The following is a 16,283-nucleotide window of genomic DNA, read 5'->3' on the forward strand; positions in this document are numbered from 1 at the left end:
TTTTCATTATTCATTTTGCATCAAATGTTCTTTCTTCATGTTGGATTATTTACTCTCTCATTGTTTGCACTATGAATGTTACCAGAGCTATATTTTCCTCCTTTCTTGTCAAGCTCAGTCTGTAAACTTAATTATTTTTATGTGTAGCCAGTTTTGTTGTTACAAATAAAGGTGATACAAAAAAAAAAAAAAAAAAAAAAAAAGAAAGAAAAAAACACCAATCACATTTGACGTCTTCACGGGAACTCATATGATTGGTCAGCTGTGACAGAGATCCTCCCGCTTTATACTCAGCTGTCTTGGGACGTTCGAAGAGGTAAATAAACCTTTTCTTTCGTTCTTATTTGCTCCAAAGTTTATAAGAATAGATGTCATGAGTTAGTATATACAGAGACAAAGACAGAATTTTTAAAGTCAGCATGGTAACACACTTAACTGTATTCGCCACTTAGACAAGGTACGAAGCCAAGTGTCAGTTTTGTAATTGTCCCCTCAAGTGTCAGCTCCGTGTTTCGACCTTCTCTCCAATGTTTTGCCAAAAGAATGCCAGCTGAAAATGTTATTGTTGTATTATTGTAGATTAACTTGTAGTAATTCCTGTCAATAATAGCAGCTCGTAAATATGCTCTGTTTGCACCTGGCGTTTGATCAACTAACAGAATTTAAATTGCAATAGACATAAGTCCTGAAGTGCTGTGTAATCATATAGAATTAAATGGAAAATGCATACATATTTATGGTAAACTTAAGATCCCTATTTAAATAGGAATATGATTCTTATTTAAATAGGGATCTTCACGAACCCTTATTTAAAACAACAAGAGTTTGTTTAAAGGAGAGTGGGTGGCAATTGTCTTTTGATGATAATATAAATCACTTATTTTAGTTATGTGAGCCTTGCCCTTTTATTAAACTTTTCTAATGACCCTTGTATATGTGGTATAAATGTATATGACAATGCAGAAGCCATGTTGTCATAAATTGTTTACCTCAATCAGATTGCATTTAATTAATTGACATATATTTATGTTTCTTGCCCTTCAAGGTGAAAGCACTGAGAAAACCAGGAAAATGGAAACCAAGGTAATGTCTGAGCCCAAAGCCGATGGTGGGAAAAAAGGAGGGGCCAGGATTATTGTGGACAGTGATGATGAAGATCTTAGGTATGAAAAAAAGGCCATCGTTCATGGATCTCTATAATGGATCTCACAGAAATCTCTATATTGTCACAATGATTTAAAGTGTTAATATCTGCTTCCCTTACCTTCCCTTTTCTTTGCACCACCAAGCCCAAGCGACCTTTCCGAAATGTTAGCTGAGGGCACCAAAGAGTCTCATGACAGAGCAGAAAACTGCCAATTCGTCAAAGATTTCCTCAGAGGCCGCATCAAGAGGGAGTTGTTTAAGGTTGGCCGCCAAAGAATCTTATATCATTGTCATACGTAATATTATCAGCCCCTTAATTACAATGTCCACTAAGAGAAAAGATCTCTCAGCACCCTTGATCTATCTATAATTTATCGTCATTGAGAGCCTTTTGTTTTGCTATATAGTTGTCATGCCACTATCAACTCTCATCACTAAAAATGAAATTGGCAATACTAATATTTCATAAAAAAATGGCTATAAACACTTGTACAACAGACAACAAATTATACAAAAACTACTTGTGATTACAGTGCACCAAAAATGGTGCGTGAGGCATAAACAAGTGATTGTAAATCCGGAAGCCATACACTTGTCCACAGAAAAAATAAAGAATATGCAGCAGCAACTCACCCACACACACTCACTTCATAAATGTTCAGGATTATTTGCTGCTGTATTTCCACATAGACATACACCGATTTTCAACTTATTTTTGGTCAACTGGTCAGAAGCAAATATGTTTTCATATAAAATCCTTGTAGAATGTATCTGGACAGGTCAGCAGTCATATCACACAGTTTTACAAGAAAAAGTATCTTTTGATGTACTATAATTAAACAGCATCTCCCTGCTTGTTTATTCCACCAAGTTTCCTAAAAAACAGATTGATATTTTTATTTTAACTTTGTTAAAAAATCAAACAGCTTTGATCACATCCCTCCATTCATTCCTCTTTTGGCAAGGATACATGGAAATTTGTGGGCTAATTTACAACTGTTGGACCTCTATGTGTGCCTGAAAGCATTAAGTCTAAGTTTTACCTCTGATCCAAATATTCTTCCCACTTATCTCTTACTGAGCATGAAAAGGGTCCACTCCACAAAATTACCTTAGTGTGTGAGGTTTTTGCTGTTATACAATCTAGATTTTCTTTTCCTTGATTTTATCAATTAATTGGATACAATATAATAATATAATATGAGCAGTACTTTAGCTGTAGTGTTTATTAATATTATCGTGTATTAGTTTATGTACACGAAAAGCAAGGTTTTAAAATATCTAAATTAGTTGTAAATAAGTTGTTCATTTTTTCTACCTCTTCATATGTTTTCAGAGAGGCACAGCAGCTCTTTACTATGTCTACTCGGCCATGGAGGAGGAGATTGAGAAGAATAAAGACCATCTTCACATCGCACCAATCTATTTTCCGACCGAGCTGCACCGGGGTGAGGCCCTTGCCCGGGACCTGGAGTACTTTTATGGAGAGGATTGGCAGAGCCAGGTGAGTAGAAAATACATAAAAGATGTACAGACAAGAGATGAGTGGCATCTTCTAGAGCATTACTCACTAACTGGCTCATACAGCTTCACTTAAATTAATATTGTTCATTCAACGTGTGTGTATAAATTTTTATATAAGTTTTTCCACAATTATCGTCCTCGTCAATCTGGAAAACCTCATTTTCATAGCTGTGTTTTCTCACAGATCAAACTCTCTGAAGGCACTAAGCCTTATGTGGACCGCATCCATGAGGTTGGAGAAAAGGACCCAATGTTGTTGGTGGCCCACTCCTACACCCGCTACATGGGTGACCTCTCGGGTGGACAGATCCTCAAGAAAGTGGCCCAGAGGGCTCTGAAGCTTCCCTCAACAGGAGAGGGTTTGAACTTTTACCACTTTGAGGGAATTCACAGTCACAGGGGCTTTAAGCAGCTTTACCGAAGCAGGATGAACGAGCTTGAGATGGACATGGAAACAAAAGAGAAGATTGTGGATGAGTCCAATCGGGCTTTTGGCTTCAACATGAGGGTGAGTGAACAAGGAAGATCTCTGGAGTCAAAAGGAACATAAAGCATAAAAAAATGAACAACAAAAGTTTGTTTTAGTGAGGATAATCGTAGGTTCGACAGAAATTTCTTTTGTGTTTTGGAATCAGGTATTTTCAGAGCTGGAGGAAATTGGAAAGACCATCAAAGAGGAATTCCAAGATGCCGGATTTGGACACAGTCATGCAGAGATCATGCAGGGTGGTGATGTCAACAAGTGTCCATACTATGCAGCTAAAATGGGTAAGATGTTTTCTACTGTTGATGACCACACATTCCCAAGAACTGTTTGTTATAACAAAGACACAGAAAATTGTTTTAGTTATGAAACACACGATAGGACAACAGTACCACAAAAATCACTTCTATATATTATTTATCACCTACATTCAGCAGATGAAGTTGTGTTTTTATTCTGCTCCTAAATGGTGTCATCACTAACAGAGTATTTTCCTAACAAGATGGGTGCCCATATGGTAACATTTACCAACTCTCTAATGTAAAGTTTATTTAGTGTAGTACCCAATAAAAAAATGTGTGGATTGCATACCTCTATCTGAGATTGTTCCCTTTCTCTGCACAGCTGCAAGTGGGAATCCCACCTTTGTACTCCAGCTAGCCATGATGCTTCTCAAACATCCACCTTGTCAGGTGGCCCTGGCTGCCTGGGTAGCGGTCTTTGCTGGGTTTACTGCCTGGTATCTTCTGTAAACTCATTGCATCCTGCTGAATTTGACCTTCATCGTTTTAACTGTTACTGCCCAAAAGTGTGAAACAGGAAACAGAAACAGAGCCTAGCATTTCATGGACTCCCTCACTAATCAGTTATAAGCTGTGTTTTAGTATTTATTTAATTCCACTTTGTGGAAAACAGTTTTTTGCTTCTGAGCATTCAGATAAAAAGTTTTCTGACCATGCACATAAAAGCCATTTCATGATGCATGTGCTATGCTGGAAGTGTGAGTGTGCATTAGGTTTGAAGATGCTTCACCATGTAGGAAACTGAAATGCCTACGTTTCCACAAGGTCAAAGTATTATTACTTCAATGTATTTAAGGTAAATTCAACTATATTTTGTGCAGGGAATGTGTTGGAGTTTAAATATGCATTGTACAAATGGTTGGAGAATTTGTCCGTCAATAAAAGTGGTTCAATCTCACTTTGTCTCTTAAATAATAGTTTTAACCTGACTTAAGTAGAAATTGCATGCAGTATTATCACATATTTTCATGCTCTGGGACCTGCTGAAGGCAAGCCATCCAAACACAAAAGGATCCAAAGACTAATATAGTCATAACAGATGGAAAAGTATCCAATGTTCTACTAGCAAATAATAATATGCTAAAGATTAAGGTGTGGGTAACGGGGAATGTTAAACCTTTGATTTACATGACAGTAGCAGCTGATGTTGGCATGTAGCCCCAAATATAACTTTAACCTAGTCTCATTGAGCTATGCTAGTCAAGCAGAAGGCCCTTAAGTTTTTACATGTTTATGTGTGTGTGTGTGTGTGTGTGTGTGTGTGTGTGTGTGTGTGTGTGTGTGTGTGTGTGTGTGTGTGTGTGTGTGTGTGTGTGTGCTTGCTGAAGATAAAATCACAACACTTGACAATTGAAGATGCATACAAATTAATATTATTTAAAATTTTTAGACATTTATTACAAAATGTTACCATGTAATTTTTACTTGTTTAAAACAGGTTGAAACTAGTCACTGTTCTGTGGTCACCGTGGAGACGGTGATGAAGCTTTGAAAAAGTCACAGCTCTTCCAGTACTAGTCACATACACAAGGATTTTCTGTAGTGTTTATATGACTCCTTATGGTCTGAATAAGTCCCTGAGTGCCTAAAACTCTTTTTAAACACATGACAGAAGTAGGGCTTTTCTCCAGTGTGGACACGCCAGTGGTTCTTCAAATTTCCTAAAGACTTGAAACACTTCCCACACTGGTCACAAGTGTAAGGCCTTTCTCCAGGGAGGATACGCTGATGGCGTTTCAAGTGTTGTGAATGGAAAAAAAAAAAAAACACCTCCCACACTAGTCATATATGATAATGCCGTTTCAAAGCTCTTAAATGGATGAAACTCTTTCCACAATGACAACAGCTGTCTTTTTTGTTGTTGTTGTGTTTTGTTTTGTTTTTTTGTTTTTTTTTGGCCGGGGAAGGTGAGATTCTGTAAAGCCAAAAAAGATGGACAGAGAAAGAGGCAGTGAACAGGATTCGCTGCTGTCGGGCAAAAACCTTCTATCTCCAAAACTGTCATTTTTCAAAAAATAAAAAAAAACGGAATGGTTTTGTAATAACAGGACATAATGCCATCAAACTTTGTATTATGTTTTAATCATATATCTTTGGTTAAATATTTGTAAAACAACAGACGGACATAGAGGGTGACCAATAGTACTGATTTATGAAGGAAAACAAAAATCACGAATTTTGGAGATAGGAGGTTTGCACCCGACAGCAGCGATATGCTTCCTAACCATTATATCACAAACATCAAAATGATATAGATTTGTCTTTAAGTCAGCTTGACTGTTTTCTTCGTATCAGACTTGCTAACCTGTTAACTCTCTTTCATCCCCTAGCAGAGCAAAGTGGGTAAAGGCAAACATTGTTTAGAAAGTTGTTCCAGTCAAACTCATTCAATTGGAATCAACGGCATAGACCGTGACTCTGAAAGCTCTGCCATTTAATAAAACGTAGTATTCATACAACCCAAGTATTGTCCGCGGTGCTGTAGCAGCAGACACATTTGCTTTTTTTTATCAGTTTCATCTTCGATGTAGTTTTCTCTAATAGCCATCCACCGTTCAAGGAACAGTTTAAGACTGTTCAATTTAATATTAGGCTATTAGCATAAATTATCACTACTATTTATAAAACAATACTTTTCAATCGTAATGAAGACAGTTGTCGTATATTATAGCTTCCAAAACTTTAAATATATTTGATCAAAGGGTGTACCAAATGTTCCCTAGGAGCCAGTTCATACATTATTTCTACCAACTCATAAGTGCAAATCTCTCCATATGCAGCAATAGACTCACGTTGTTGGTGTTACTCTTCTCTTCAGCCATCTTTACATTGGATCCAGTATAATTTCATAAAACAATTAGCTGAACAAAACATCTCCAAAATGCAACAACAGCAGCAGTGACATGAGTACATTGTTAGACACATACACAAAGAAATAAACATGCCATAACACAGAGTGGTAATATTTATTGCAAACTGTTAACTATCTTAAAATTTAAAAAGCTTAATTAGTAAGCTTCAATAACAGATATTAGATCTCATTAGTTTGTGCATTCTGTAAATAACTCCAGCTTAAGCTGTACTTGAGAAAAAAAGTAAGAATAACTGAAATACTATAGTCAGTTTTTTAAACCATTCAACTTAGTTTTTCTTACAATTTATGTGTGAATGTTTTCCAACACACCTCTGCAGGTTTCTGGGTGTCTTCAGACAGAGCAGCATTTCAAAGGTTTGAAAGATGCACAGATGGTTGCTATGGTAACCGAACTGCGATGCAATTCAAAAAGATGCCCATTCCTTAACAGTTTTAAAAATAATAAAGTTGCACTTTTTCAGGTGTATATAAACAAAACATCCACATTGCCAGGGCAACGTGAAGTGATTGTGTTAAAAGCATGACTGTAACAACGTGATAATCATGTTTTCATCTTGTGTTTTGCAAATAATTAATGCTCTACAGCCCAAATAGAAACTGGGCTATTTTTACATCCCAAATTCACAACAAACGTCATCTCAGGCACTGTAAAGAGAAACAAATCCAAAACAAGTCTAATTAGATATAGACCAATCCAATCCAATTTATTATTGTTACTGCTGCAGAGTTTGGATTCATCTGCCCTTTTCCTTTATCTCCACAGATTTATTTTTAAAGTCAGAGATCTCAGTTTCCTTCTGTTCTTTACTTCACATCCTGAAAGCTGCCAATCACAACTCTCCTTGTAATCCAAATGGATACCACTGTATACATTTATTTATTATAAACTCCCTCTGCTCTGAATCAGGCAGTCATAAATGAAAAGGTTTTTTTACTGATTGAATACTTTTTGTTCTGCCTTACCAATTATAAAATAAATATATAAATACAGCTAACATGGTCTTTTAAACTTGGTGGCAGTGAAAAGTATTTTAACCTTCAGCAGGGTAACTGGCTGCACCTGTGGAAGTGTGGTTTTAAAGCCTGGCAGGTAAAACTGAGTAGCATTCACCACTTTTGATGTTACAGTTTTACAAGCTTAATTATGTGGTCCCAAAGTTTTAGCTCTCTCAAGTAAAGTTAAGCAGTAGTGTTAAAGGAATAAATATCTGTGTGTATGTTGTCATCTTATTTTGTCATGTTATAAAGAATTTTCAGCTGCTTCAGTGATGGTACTAGATTTTTTAATCTATTTATTCATGTGCAAATTCCTAATAGGCAATACCTCCATACAAACAAGTATTTAGACCTTTTGCTAAGACTCTGGATTTTTACTGCTTCACATATTAAAGGCAACATGTTACTTGCCTGGGAACATATTTTAATGTCACAACTGACTCAAAAACATATTTAAAAAAACACACACAAACGTACACAATCTTTACATTTTCTTTTGGACCACACATACCCAGCTCACAGTACAAATCTGCAGCCTCCCATCTTTGTATCCACCCAACTTTAAGTTCAAAGCATGCTGTATTCACTGTACCAAGTTAAACCTCTGCTCGTTTTTTTTATTTTACTATAAACTCAGAAAGAAAATTCTCATCAGTAATTACTGAGTTCCCTTAAAAATAAATAAACCAATGATACTCTAACAGTATTGGTCTTGTTCTCTATCAAGTCCTGGGAATCTGGGTTCTTAATGGGGTTCTTCAAATTTAAAGCCAAAGATCAATGAAATAGCTTTATTTTAAGGGACACCTGATGACATAAAAATGTGACCATGCCAGGTCCCAATTTCAGAAGTTTAGTTTACGGTTTTTGCAACATAGTTCAAAGACTTGATACCACAGTTAGACGATACAAAGATCTGACTCATGCATGCCTTTTTCTTCTATTTATGTTGTCATGGTTTAAAAAATATAAATATAAAATTATCTACTGATGAGGAAATATTCCAGATCTACAATATTTCAGTCAAGTTTTAATTTTTTTCATACACAACATATCTGTCTCATACAGTTATATTTTCATTCAAATATTCAGGAGAATTAAATTCTTTTTGTTTTTACTTTTGAACAAATAATCATTTTAAGCTTCCAAACACCTTCTCAAAACTTGGTTTGTCTACTACTCGTCCAAAGTAAGTTGAGAAATACAAGGTCTCTGGACTGCTGAATCTCTTAAGTTTCAGTATCGTCTCATTTCCTGAGTCCCCTGTGTCACAGATGGTCATCACATCTGACACTGGCATGTAAATGTCATGGCGTTTGCCCCAGAAAGTGAGGTGGGAAACTTTGAGTGTGGTCTGGGCCAGATCCAGGTACATCATTCCCACAACCCGTCTGAAGAAGTGACTGACAGTGTACAGCATGACACCAGCAAACAGTGCAATCCCCGTAGTGTAGCCGACAAGGAACAAGGAAGCACTTCCCTGAAAGTAGAGGATGTACACTGGGGGCAAGATGACCACAGTGATGGCAGTTTGGAGCAGTTTGAGTCTGGACACAGCTCTGAGGAGCTTAATGTGTGGCAGGGTGTAAATCATAGAGTATCTCTGTGTCGATAAGTCTGAATATTTGACCAGGGCTGTGAGTTTAGGTGTGACAGGTCCATGGCAGCTCTGTTGGATTGATTTTTGACCTGAAGAATGAGGCTGAAAACTATGAGGTATCTGACCCGAGAGCAGACATGATCCTCTGGTGCAGGACAGGATGCGGGCAGTTGACCTGTGCAGCAACACTGACCTGATCTGTAGAAAAGCAACATCACATCAACTTACCAACTGAGTGAAATTTTTCAAGATCAATTAGTCTCTCTGAAAGACACAGATTAAACCTTTAAAAATTCATTCATTCATTAAAACACAATCAGATGGATCTGTGAAGATACTAAGTTCCTCTCTCCACACTATCATTTGCTGCAGCAGCTAAATAAGCACTAAAGGAGAGTCAACTTTGTCTCAAGGCAGTTCAAATAGTCAAACAGTCTTTATCTTTTCTTTAGTGCCAAGCAGTGTCAAGCTATAATGGTATAGAGACACGCCCTCATAAGGTCTTTGTCTAAAGAAACACACCAGGACAAGGTTCAGAAATCCCATTCTTTTGCCATTCATACTTTTGTCATCTCTAAAAAGAGTGTGGTTTTAATTCCCGTATCAGCTGACCCTTTCTTGCTCTAACTGAGAAATTAGCTCCCAAGAGATAAAAATGGATAAAAATGTAAGGACACAATATGACACAGTGAACTTTACTTTCATTACTGACAGTAAATTTAGCAATGCCATTGTAGAAGTACACATGTCATAAGTGAACTGTAATGCAATACCAGCTAATGACACCTTCACGTCTTTCTCGTAATTTGCTCAGCTGTAAATTCGATATACTAGTTTAATAGGGGGAAGAGGCTCACCATGATAAGCGACAGGATAAGTGCAGAGAAGAACACAAACACAAACCCAAGACTGAACTAACGCTAATATGGGGCAGCTAATAACAAGCTAACATGGAGCAGTTTTCTGTGACCCGGAAGTACTCAACGGCGCTAACCATTTATTTTCCTAAACATTTTTTTTTTTTTTTTTTTTAGCTCGCTTGCCCCCTTGTGGAAATATTTACAATGGTAAATTGCGATTAATTTACTTGTGTTTTTGTTAAACTTTTATTTCAAGTTAAATGATTATTTTCAGTACAACAGGTTTGCGAACAAAACGACACGGAAGAGCAAAGCTGTCATATCCGCTGCGAAGTGCAGCCTAAAGTGTTCCTGCCGGTACCGGCTAAACCAGTAACAGTCTGGTCAGCATTTAGGAGATTTCCTGGCGTTTGCGTGATCGTTTTGTTGCTGTTGTAAATAATCAAGGCGGAGCATGTGTCAGAGGAGTCTGGAAAAAAATGTAGGACAGTAAATGTCACATTGACAGGCGAGGACACACCCCCTATCAGGTCCTACTTTTCCTAAGCTCTTAAAAGCAAGTCCGGAAAACAATGCTGCAGCTTGGGGATGAAGTTTCCGTCTTCTCGCTTGTCTTCGTGGTCGTTCTGTTGGGGACTCGAAGCCCAATATGGACAACCGCGCTCATTGCCTCCCTCTACCTATTTTTAGCCATGTTCCGGTTCCCCCAGGTGGCTACGAGTCGAGCCTGGCAGGTGCTGCATCCTGCTACCCGCGTGGTGGGCACCGGGAAGGTGTCAGTGGTCGCTCATCGGGGCGGTGGGCACGATGCACCGGAAAACACAATAGCAGCGATTCAGGAGGTGAGAGAAGGGTGGAAAAGGTTAGAAGTAGTTCTCCTTCTTTTGTCTCCCCACCCCCGGCTTGCAGACAACACAATAGGTTTAAAAAAATAGCAGAGGTCCACCATTGACAGAAAACATTAAACAAGTTGTCAGATTTTTTGGAAATAACCAACACATTTCCTGCTATAGGCCCATAAGAATGGGGCAACTGGTGTTGAGTTGGACCTGGAGTTCTCAGCAGATGGCATCCCAATACTGATGCACGATGACACTGTGGATCGGACCACCAATGGGTCAGGGCCACTCAGCCAGATGAGATTTTCAGAGTTGCGTAAACTTGATGCAGCTGCTAAACATCGTCTCAGGTATGAAACAAGAACAAAGCTAAGAACACACCTGCAGATCAGAGAAGCTCAGATGATGTAAAATGATTCTTGTTTTTGCAGACTAATGGAATACTTTTATTTTTAAACTGTAGATACAACTCAATAATATTTGTCTGTGCATCAATGTTGATGATGTACACTTAAAATAAGTTGTTTGAGAGAGCTAATTATTATCCGTGATAACCCACTGACATGTCCACCACCACCATAATCAGGTAACAGGCTGTGTGCAGTCCTGTTATACTTTTTTATAAGCATGAGTGGACATGTAATGAAACTGTTAAAACAGGGTCCATTACCCAGGGCGACTTCTTCTGTAGAGAATCTAAACATTTCTTTTTTAGTTAAACAACAGTTGTCAGTTCTGCTGATACCACACAGATGCCCCAATAATAACAAACGTTCACCTACACCGAGCTGGTTTTCTGGTTGGATAGTGATGCACCAGCTCAGGGGCAGCGTGCACTGCCTCATGAAGGGATTGCATCCTTATTCACCCAGAGAGAAACAGAACAAGTTAGTTAGTTTTGAATAATGTAACATGTATTTAAGTCTTGCTTGCTTCCTTCGTCACTAGGGACAAATTTGCTGGAGAGAAGATCCCAACTCTGGAGGAAGCGGTGGTGGAATGCATCAAACTGCAGCTCACCATCTACTTTGATGTCAAAGGTCATCCAGAAGAGGTGCAGTCAACAAAACTAATAGTATTGATGATCTTCATTCTGTCTGCTGTTTTAATTGATCTGCATTCAGGCAAAATTGCAAAAGGCAGAAAACGTGATGTTTGGGCTGTAACATGAGGTCTCCAGATTACTTATACATTGTTCTTATACAAAATGAACATAGCAGGTGTTTGGTAGGATTATCTGTATGTAGTAGAGCTGGAACAGCCTGTCCGTTGACTAATTGGTTAAAAATACAAAATGGTCTTTTCTATGGGCAAATATAATCCGTCTCATGTGAAAATGTGACTTTGTGTTTGTTAGTTTCAGTGACAACAGTCTCAGTCAACTGTGCTGAGATGCACTTGAGTCACCACGGTGACCCCTGTACATTAAAAGCTCAGGTTTCTTTAAAGTTCAAGTTTAATAAATGCTAAAGGCCTTTGGCTCTTTGCTGAGTGGCTGCATTTTCAGGACGTTTTTAGATGAATCAGAAATACAGAGCTGCAGCGTTGATTGTTGTTTCAGACAGTGATGTTCTTGAGTTGAGGCCCTGCAGCAGTGTGTCTGTACTGCTGTAGAAAAATAAATTATTAAGAGTCTGGGTAAGTGAAGTTTAACAAAGTTTATTACAGAAAAGAAAAATAAAACACTTGTAAAAGGAGGACTTGTACACTTGTACCTCGAGTTGTCAGGGTGGCCTGAATGACCAGATAAGACAGTCAGCTTCTCTCTCATAACAATCTGTCCTAACTTGCCGATGTCCCATCTTCATAAAACCCAGGGTCTCTTATAAGAACCACACGGTTCCCAGACCAGGGTCAGAGTCTCTTAGGTCCTCACTCGTCAGAAAAATACTCAAGTGTGTACCCAGAAAAAGACAGTGCATAAAGATGGATAAAAATGGTTAAAGACTATATTGATTATAAAGAAAATATGTAATAAATGCAATAAAGATTAATTAAATGACTAATAAAAAGATGATTAATAAATAATGAAGAATAATAAGGACATTGCACATACAGCTGTTAGGTACCGCCAAGGGGTTGGATGGGAATGCCACAAATACAAACACAAAGCCTGACGCATGCTGTTAACTGTGTTTGTCCTTCCCACCCAGGCAGCCGCAGCTCTTAAAGACATGTACAAGAAGTATCCAAAACTGTACAACATCAGCATCGTCTGCTCCTTCGAGCCCAAAGTCATCTACAGGGTAAGAGGGCTCTGTGAATATTCAGATCATATTCAGTTTTACATAACAGTCAAATGGGTTCATACCCTCCACCCTTCCTTCCATTATCTACACCACTTCTTCCAATGAAGTCGCTTGCTCTTCATTTTAGGAGTTATAAACTTAAAATGCAAAACTAAATGTATATTAACTAATTAAATTAACTTTATTAAACAAAACCTAAAATCTCTTGGGTTCATACTGCCTGCAAAGAACTGAAAGTCAGGTAAGAATCTCCATGTTAACACACATTCAAGAGAAGTGTTTGAAAATGAGTTTTAAATGTTGTAGATTGTAACTGTTTTGCTTTTATAAACACAGATTTATGTCTGTAAAACCACAGAGCTCCCAGAGTTAAGTGCTTTAGCTCTTTCTTCTTCATTTTTATCTGCCTTAGTGGAACCTCCACGTTTGAATGCATATTTTCCACATTCAAAGAAAAGATTCCACTAGAAAAATCTTGTCCGGTCTGAGAAAAAGGAGAGAAAATGTGATGGAAACAGAGCAGCAGAGTTTCATACATTCCTGTGTGTTGCTGCTGTACAACAAACATTCATCAACACTTTGTTTTTGTATCCCAGATGAGACAGAGTGACCCTGAAGTGGTCACAGCGCTGACCCACAGGCCATGGAGCCTGAGTCGTTTCGGAGACGGTGCCCCACGTTTCTTATCATCATGGAAACATTATTGGATGACACTACTGGACATCTTGTTAGACTGGGCGCACCATCATGTGTTGTGGAAGCTTTGTGGCATCTCAGCCTTCCTGATACAGAAGAACTTTGTGTCACCGTAAGTTTGTGCAACACATCATTTACACAATGTGCATAAAATTCCTCTTTTGAGCTCCTAAGAGCACAGGATGTCTCTCAAAGCCATTAAAATCTGGACTTTTATGTTTTGTCAAATATCACAAGACATTCTGAGATGTTCCCAGTGCCTGTAGATTTGAATGTCTAAAGAGCTCAGTTTCTCAGCAGGCAAACACTTTCTGTGTTCTTTCTGCAGGGAGTATGTGCAGTACTGGGCTCAGAGGGGGGTGGAAGTTGTTGCCTGGACCGTCAACACAAAAGTGGAGAAGGAGTACTACCAAGAGCTGCTACACATCAACTACATCACAGACAGCCTCGTGGAAGACTGTGACCCTCATTACTAAGGAAACCCAGCAAACATCTTGCTCACACACATCCTCATGAAACAAAATTCATAAGTAGAAGGAATGTTTTCTCACTGGAAATGATCTGACTGTGGCAGTAGGTAATAGAGAGCAAATGCTCTCTGTTCTCTCATCTCCTGGCACAGCTTCATTCATCTCTGCAGAGGCTTTCAAACTTATCAGACTCATTTTCTTACTTGATAACAAACGACCAGGTAATAAGTTTTGTTTTCACAGAAACATTTAAACTATATGAGAGAAGGTCAATTAAATGCATTGCATTTATAAACCTTTAAATACAGCCTGATGTTAATACAAGTCTAAAAAACACCGTGTATCAAACGTACTGTATATAAATATAAATACTCAGGACTGTAATTGTTTTTAGTTTTATGTTTGCTGACTTTAATTGTGTCTTTTCAGTTCCTCACTAAGGGTAATTTATGACCAAAACTTTTTTTTTTAATCAATTAATATGTAAGAAAAAGTCACTGTATTTACTTGCAGAAAATAAGCCAATACAAAAAAATGACGAATATATATGGATAGAAAATTATCAAGGAAAAGGAAGTATTTATGCATTTTTTTTATCTTAAAGTTTTCACCTTTGTGTCTTTATTATTTTATTAACATTTGCCATTAACCTTTTTTATTTTTCAGTCTGTAGTATTTCTCTTACCTCACTAGCTGAGAAGCTGCTGAAATGCATTCTTTTAACAAAGAAGTGTAACTGGTGCAAAGAAAGAGTAAAGGATGAGCAGTAAAAATAAATAAATAAATTCAGAAAGTGATCTGTATTAAACAGGAAGCAGGTTTCCGTCTGATGGAACAGCACAGGTGTAAATAACAATGACAGTGAACAATGATGTGTGCTGTGAGGGTGTTATAACTGGGACACCTGAGTGGAACGCAGCTCTAATTAATGTTATATATATATATATATGGTTAAATAACAAATCATAATAGAATTGCTTGAATGCTTTTGATCCAAACACTATAATTAGATTACAGGTGATTGTCTTCTTTTAATGTAGTCGTCTTGTCTTAAAACCAGTTAAATGAATAATGAATGTTTGATTGTTTTTCTACTCTGTTTTTAGAGAGGTTATGCTGGACTGAAATTTGAATAAAGAGTTGGATGTTCAAATAAAGTATCTTTTTTTGGACCACATTGCGACAGCAGAAGCTTAATGATTTTATTTGATTTTAGTTTAAAAAGAGCTGTTTTGACTTATTTTGCAGCAAATTATTTAGTACTTGTCCAGCTCACGGATGCTTCAGGAAAACAAAGACATATTTAAGACAAATGTGTTCGTTTGAACACAGTATGTGACAAAAAAAAAAAAAAGACTTGTGCTACAGTACTACAATAGTATCTCTGAACATGTCTTGAGCAGAGTTTTAAATTGTAGAAGCAGAGGGAGTGTGAAAGTTGAAATATGTACCTGGCAATAGTTTTCAGTCTTTGCTTTTAAACTTGTATCATGTGGATTGTTGACAATCAGTCTCTTGGCCTTCAGACTCAGGTGACTGACCCAGATAGTACAGATGAATGGGGGGGGGTATTGGATATCATCCAGATAAGCCTGTCTGAGCTGCTTCTTGTCCCGGTTGATCTTCAGCAAACACTTCAGCACACACTCAGGTGATTTTTCACCTGAACTAACAGAAGCCACCTGTGCTAATGAACTCTAAATTTTAATCACGGTATTCAACTTGGAAGTTCATATGAAAAATAATGGATGGTCAAAGTCTGAAGATTAAAAGATGATGCAAAGAGAAACGCTAATATTTTGTTCCTTTCATTAGTGTTAAATGAACTATTGTCAGTAAACAAACCAACAGACAGCATAAAAATAAACATTTCGTTTCCGTTTTATTAGAAAAGCGTTTTTTTCAGTTAAGTGGTTTAATAGGTGAAAGGTGGTAGCTCCGTCTGAGGGGCGTTTGATGACGTGACGGAGGGCGGGGCGTTATTTAACAGTCCGACCAGACGTAAACAGAAACAATGTGACCGGAAACGACGGGACTTAAACTTCAAACTAAAGTCGCCAAAAGGCTTAATGTTGAGAGCTTATAAAATTCCTCAAAAATGGTCAAAAACTTTAATAATAATAATAATAATAATAAACATTCACAGTTGATATAATGTGTGTCGGTACGTTTTTGTTGTGAATCATTAATGATCTAAAACTATGTTATTGTCATATATTTATACACACAGTTTACATGGGCA

General features: G+C 37.6%; 3 protein-coding genes across 5 annotated transcripts; 2 read left to right on the top strand and 1 right to left on the bottom strand.

Annotated features, from left to right (window-relative positions):
• Nucleotides 1-272: 272 nt before the first annotated feature.
• Nucleotides 273-4,347, top strand: hmox2a (heme oxygenase 2a). Of its 3 annotated transcripts, none has more exons than XM_041982224.1 (7): nucleotides 273-316; nucleotides 1,046-1,163; nucleotides 1,290-1,407; nucleotides 2,483-2,650; nucleotides 2,855-3,178; nucleotides 3,306-3,438; nucleotides 3,779-4,347. In XM_041982224.1, exons 2-7 carry the CDS (start codon nucleotides 1,072-1,074, stop codon nucleotides 3,904-3,906), a joined length of 963 nt encoding a protein of 320 aa, XP_041838158.1. In that variant the 5' UTR covers nucleotides 273-316; nucleotides 1,046-1,071; the 3' UTR covers nucleotides 3,907-4,347. The 3 variants fall into 3 exon arrangements, with proteins under 3 accessions (XP_041838158.1, XP_041838161.1, XP_041838160.1); XM_041982226.1 differs by lacking the exon at nucleotides 273-316 and adding an exon at nucleotides 404-422; XM_041982227.1 differs by lacking the exon at nucleotides 1,290-1,407 and having other exon boundaries at nucleotides 1,046-1,083.
• A 1,734-nt stretch (nucleotides 4,348-6,081) lies between these two features.
• tmem186 (transmembrane protein 186) lies at nucleotides 6,082-9,937 on the bottom strand. Its single transcript, XM_041982243.1, has 2 exons — nucleotides 9,785-9,937; nucleotides 6,082-9,125 (listed from the first exon to the last, which is right to left on the bottom strand). The coding sequence occupies exons 1-2, from the start codon at nucleotides 9,785-9,787 to the stop codon at nucleotides 8,460-8,462; spliced, it is 669 nt and encodes a 222-aa protein (XP_041838177.1). The 5' UTR covers nucleotides 9,788-9,937; the 3' UTR covers nucleotides 6,082-8,459.
• A 167-nt stretch (nucleotides 9,938-10,104) lies between these two features.
• Nucleotides 10,105-15,218, top strand: gde1 (glycerophosphodiester phosphodiesterase 1). The gene is made up of 6 exons (XM_041982208.1): nucleotides 10,105-10,629; nucleotides 10,801-10,976; nucleotides 11,575-11,680; nucleotides 12,780-12,872; nucleotides 13,472-13,683; nucleotides 13,900-15,218. The coding sequence occupies exons 1-6, from the start codon at nucleotides 10,360-10,362 to the stop codon at nucleotides 14,045-14,047; spliced, it is 1,005 nt and encodes a 334-aa protein (XP_041838142.1). The 5' UTR covers nucleotides 10,105-10,359; the 3' UTR covers nucleotides 14,048-15,218.
• The last annotated feature ends 1,065 nt before the right edge of the window (nucleotides 15,219-16,283 follow it).

The sequence above is a fragment of the Melanotaenia boesemani genome, chromosome 4, assembly GCF_017639745.1.
Source record: "Melanotaenia boesemani isolate fMelBoe1 chromosome 4, fMelBoe1.pri, whole genome shotgun sequence".
Classification (NCBI taxonomy): Eukaryota; Metazoa; Chordata; class Actinopteri; order Atheriniformes; family Melanotaeniidae; genus Melanotaenia; species Melanotaenia boesemani.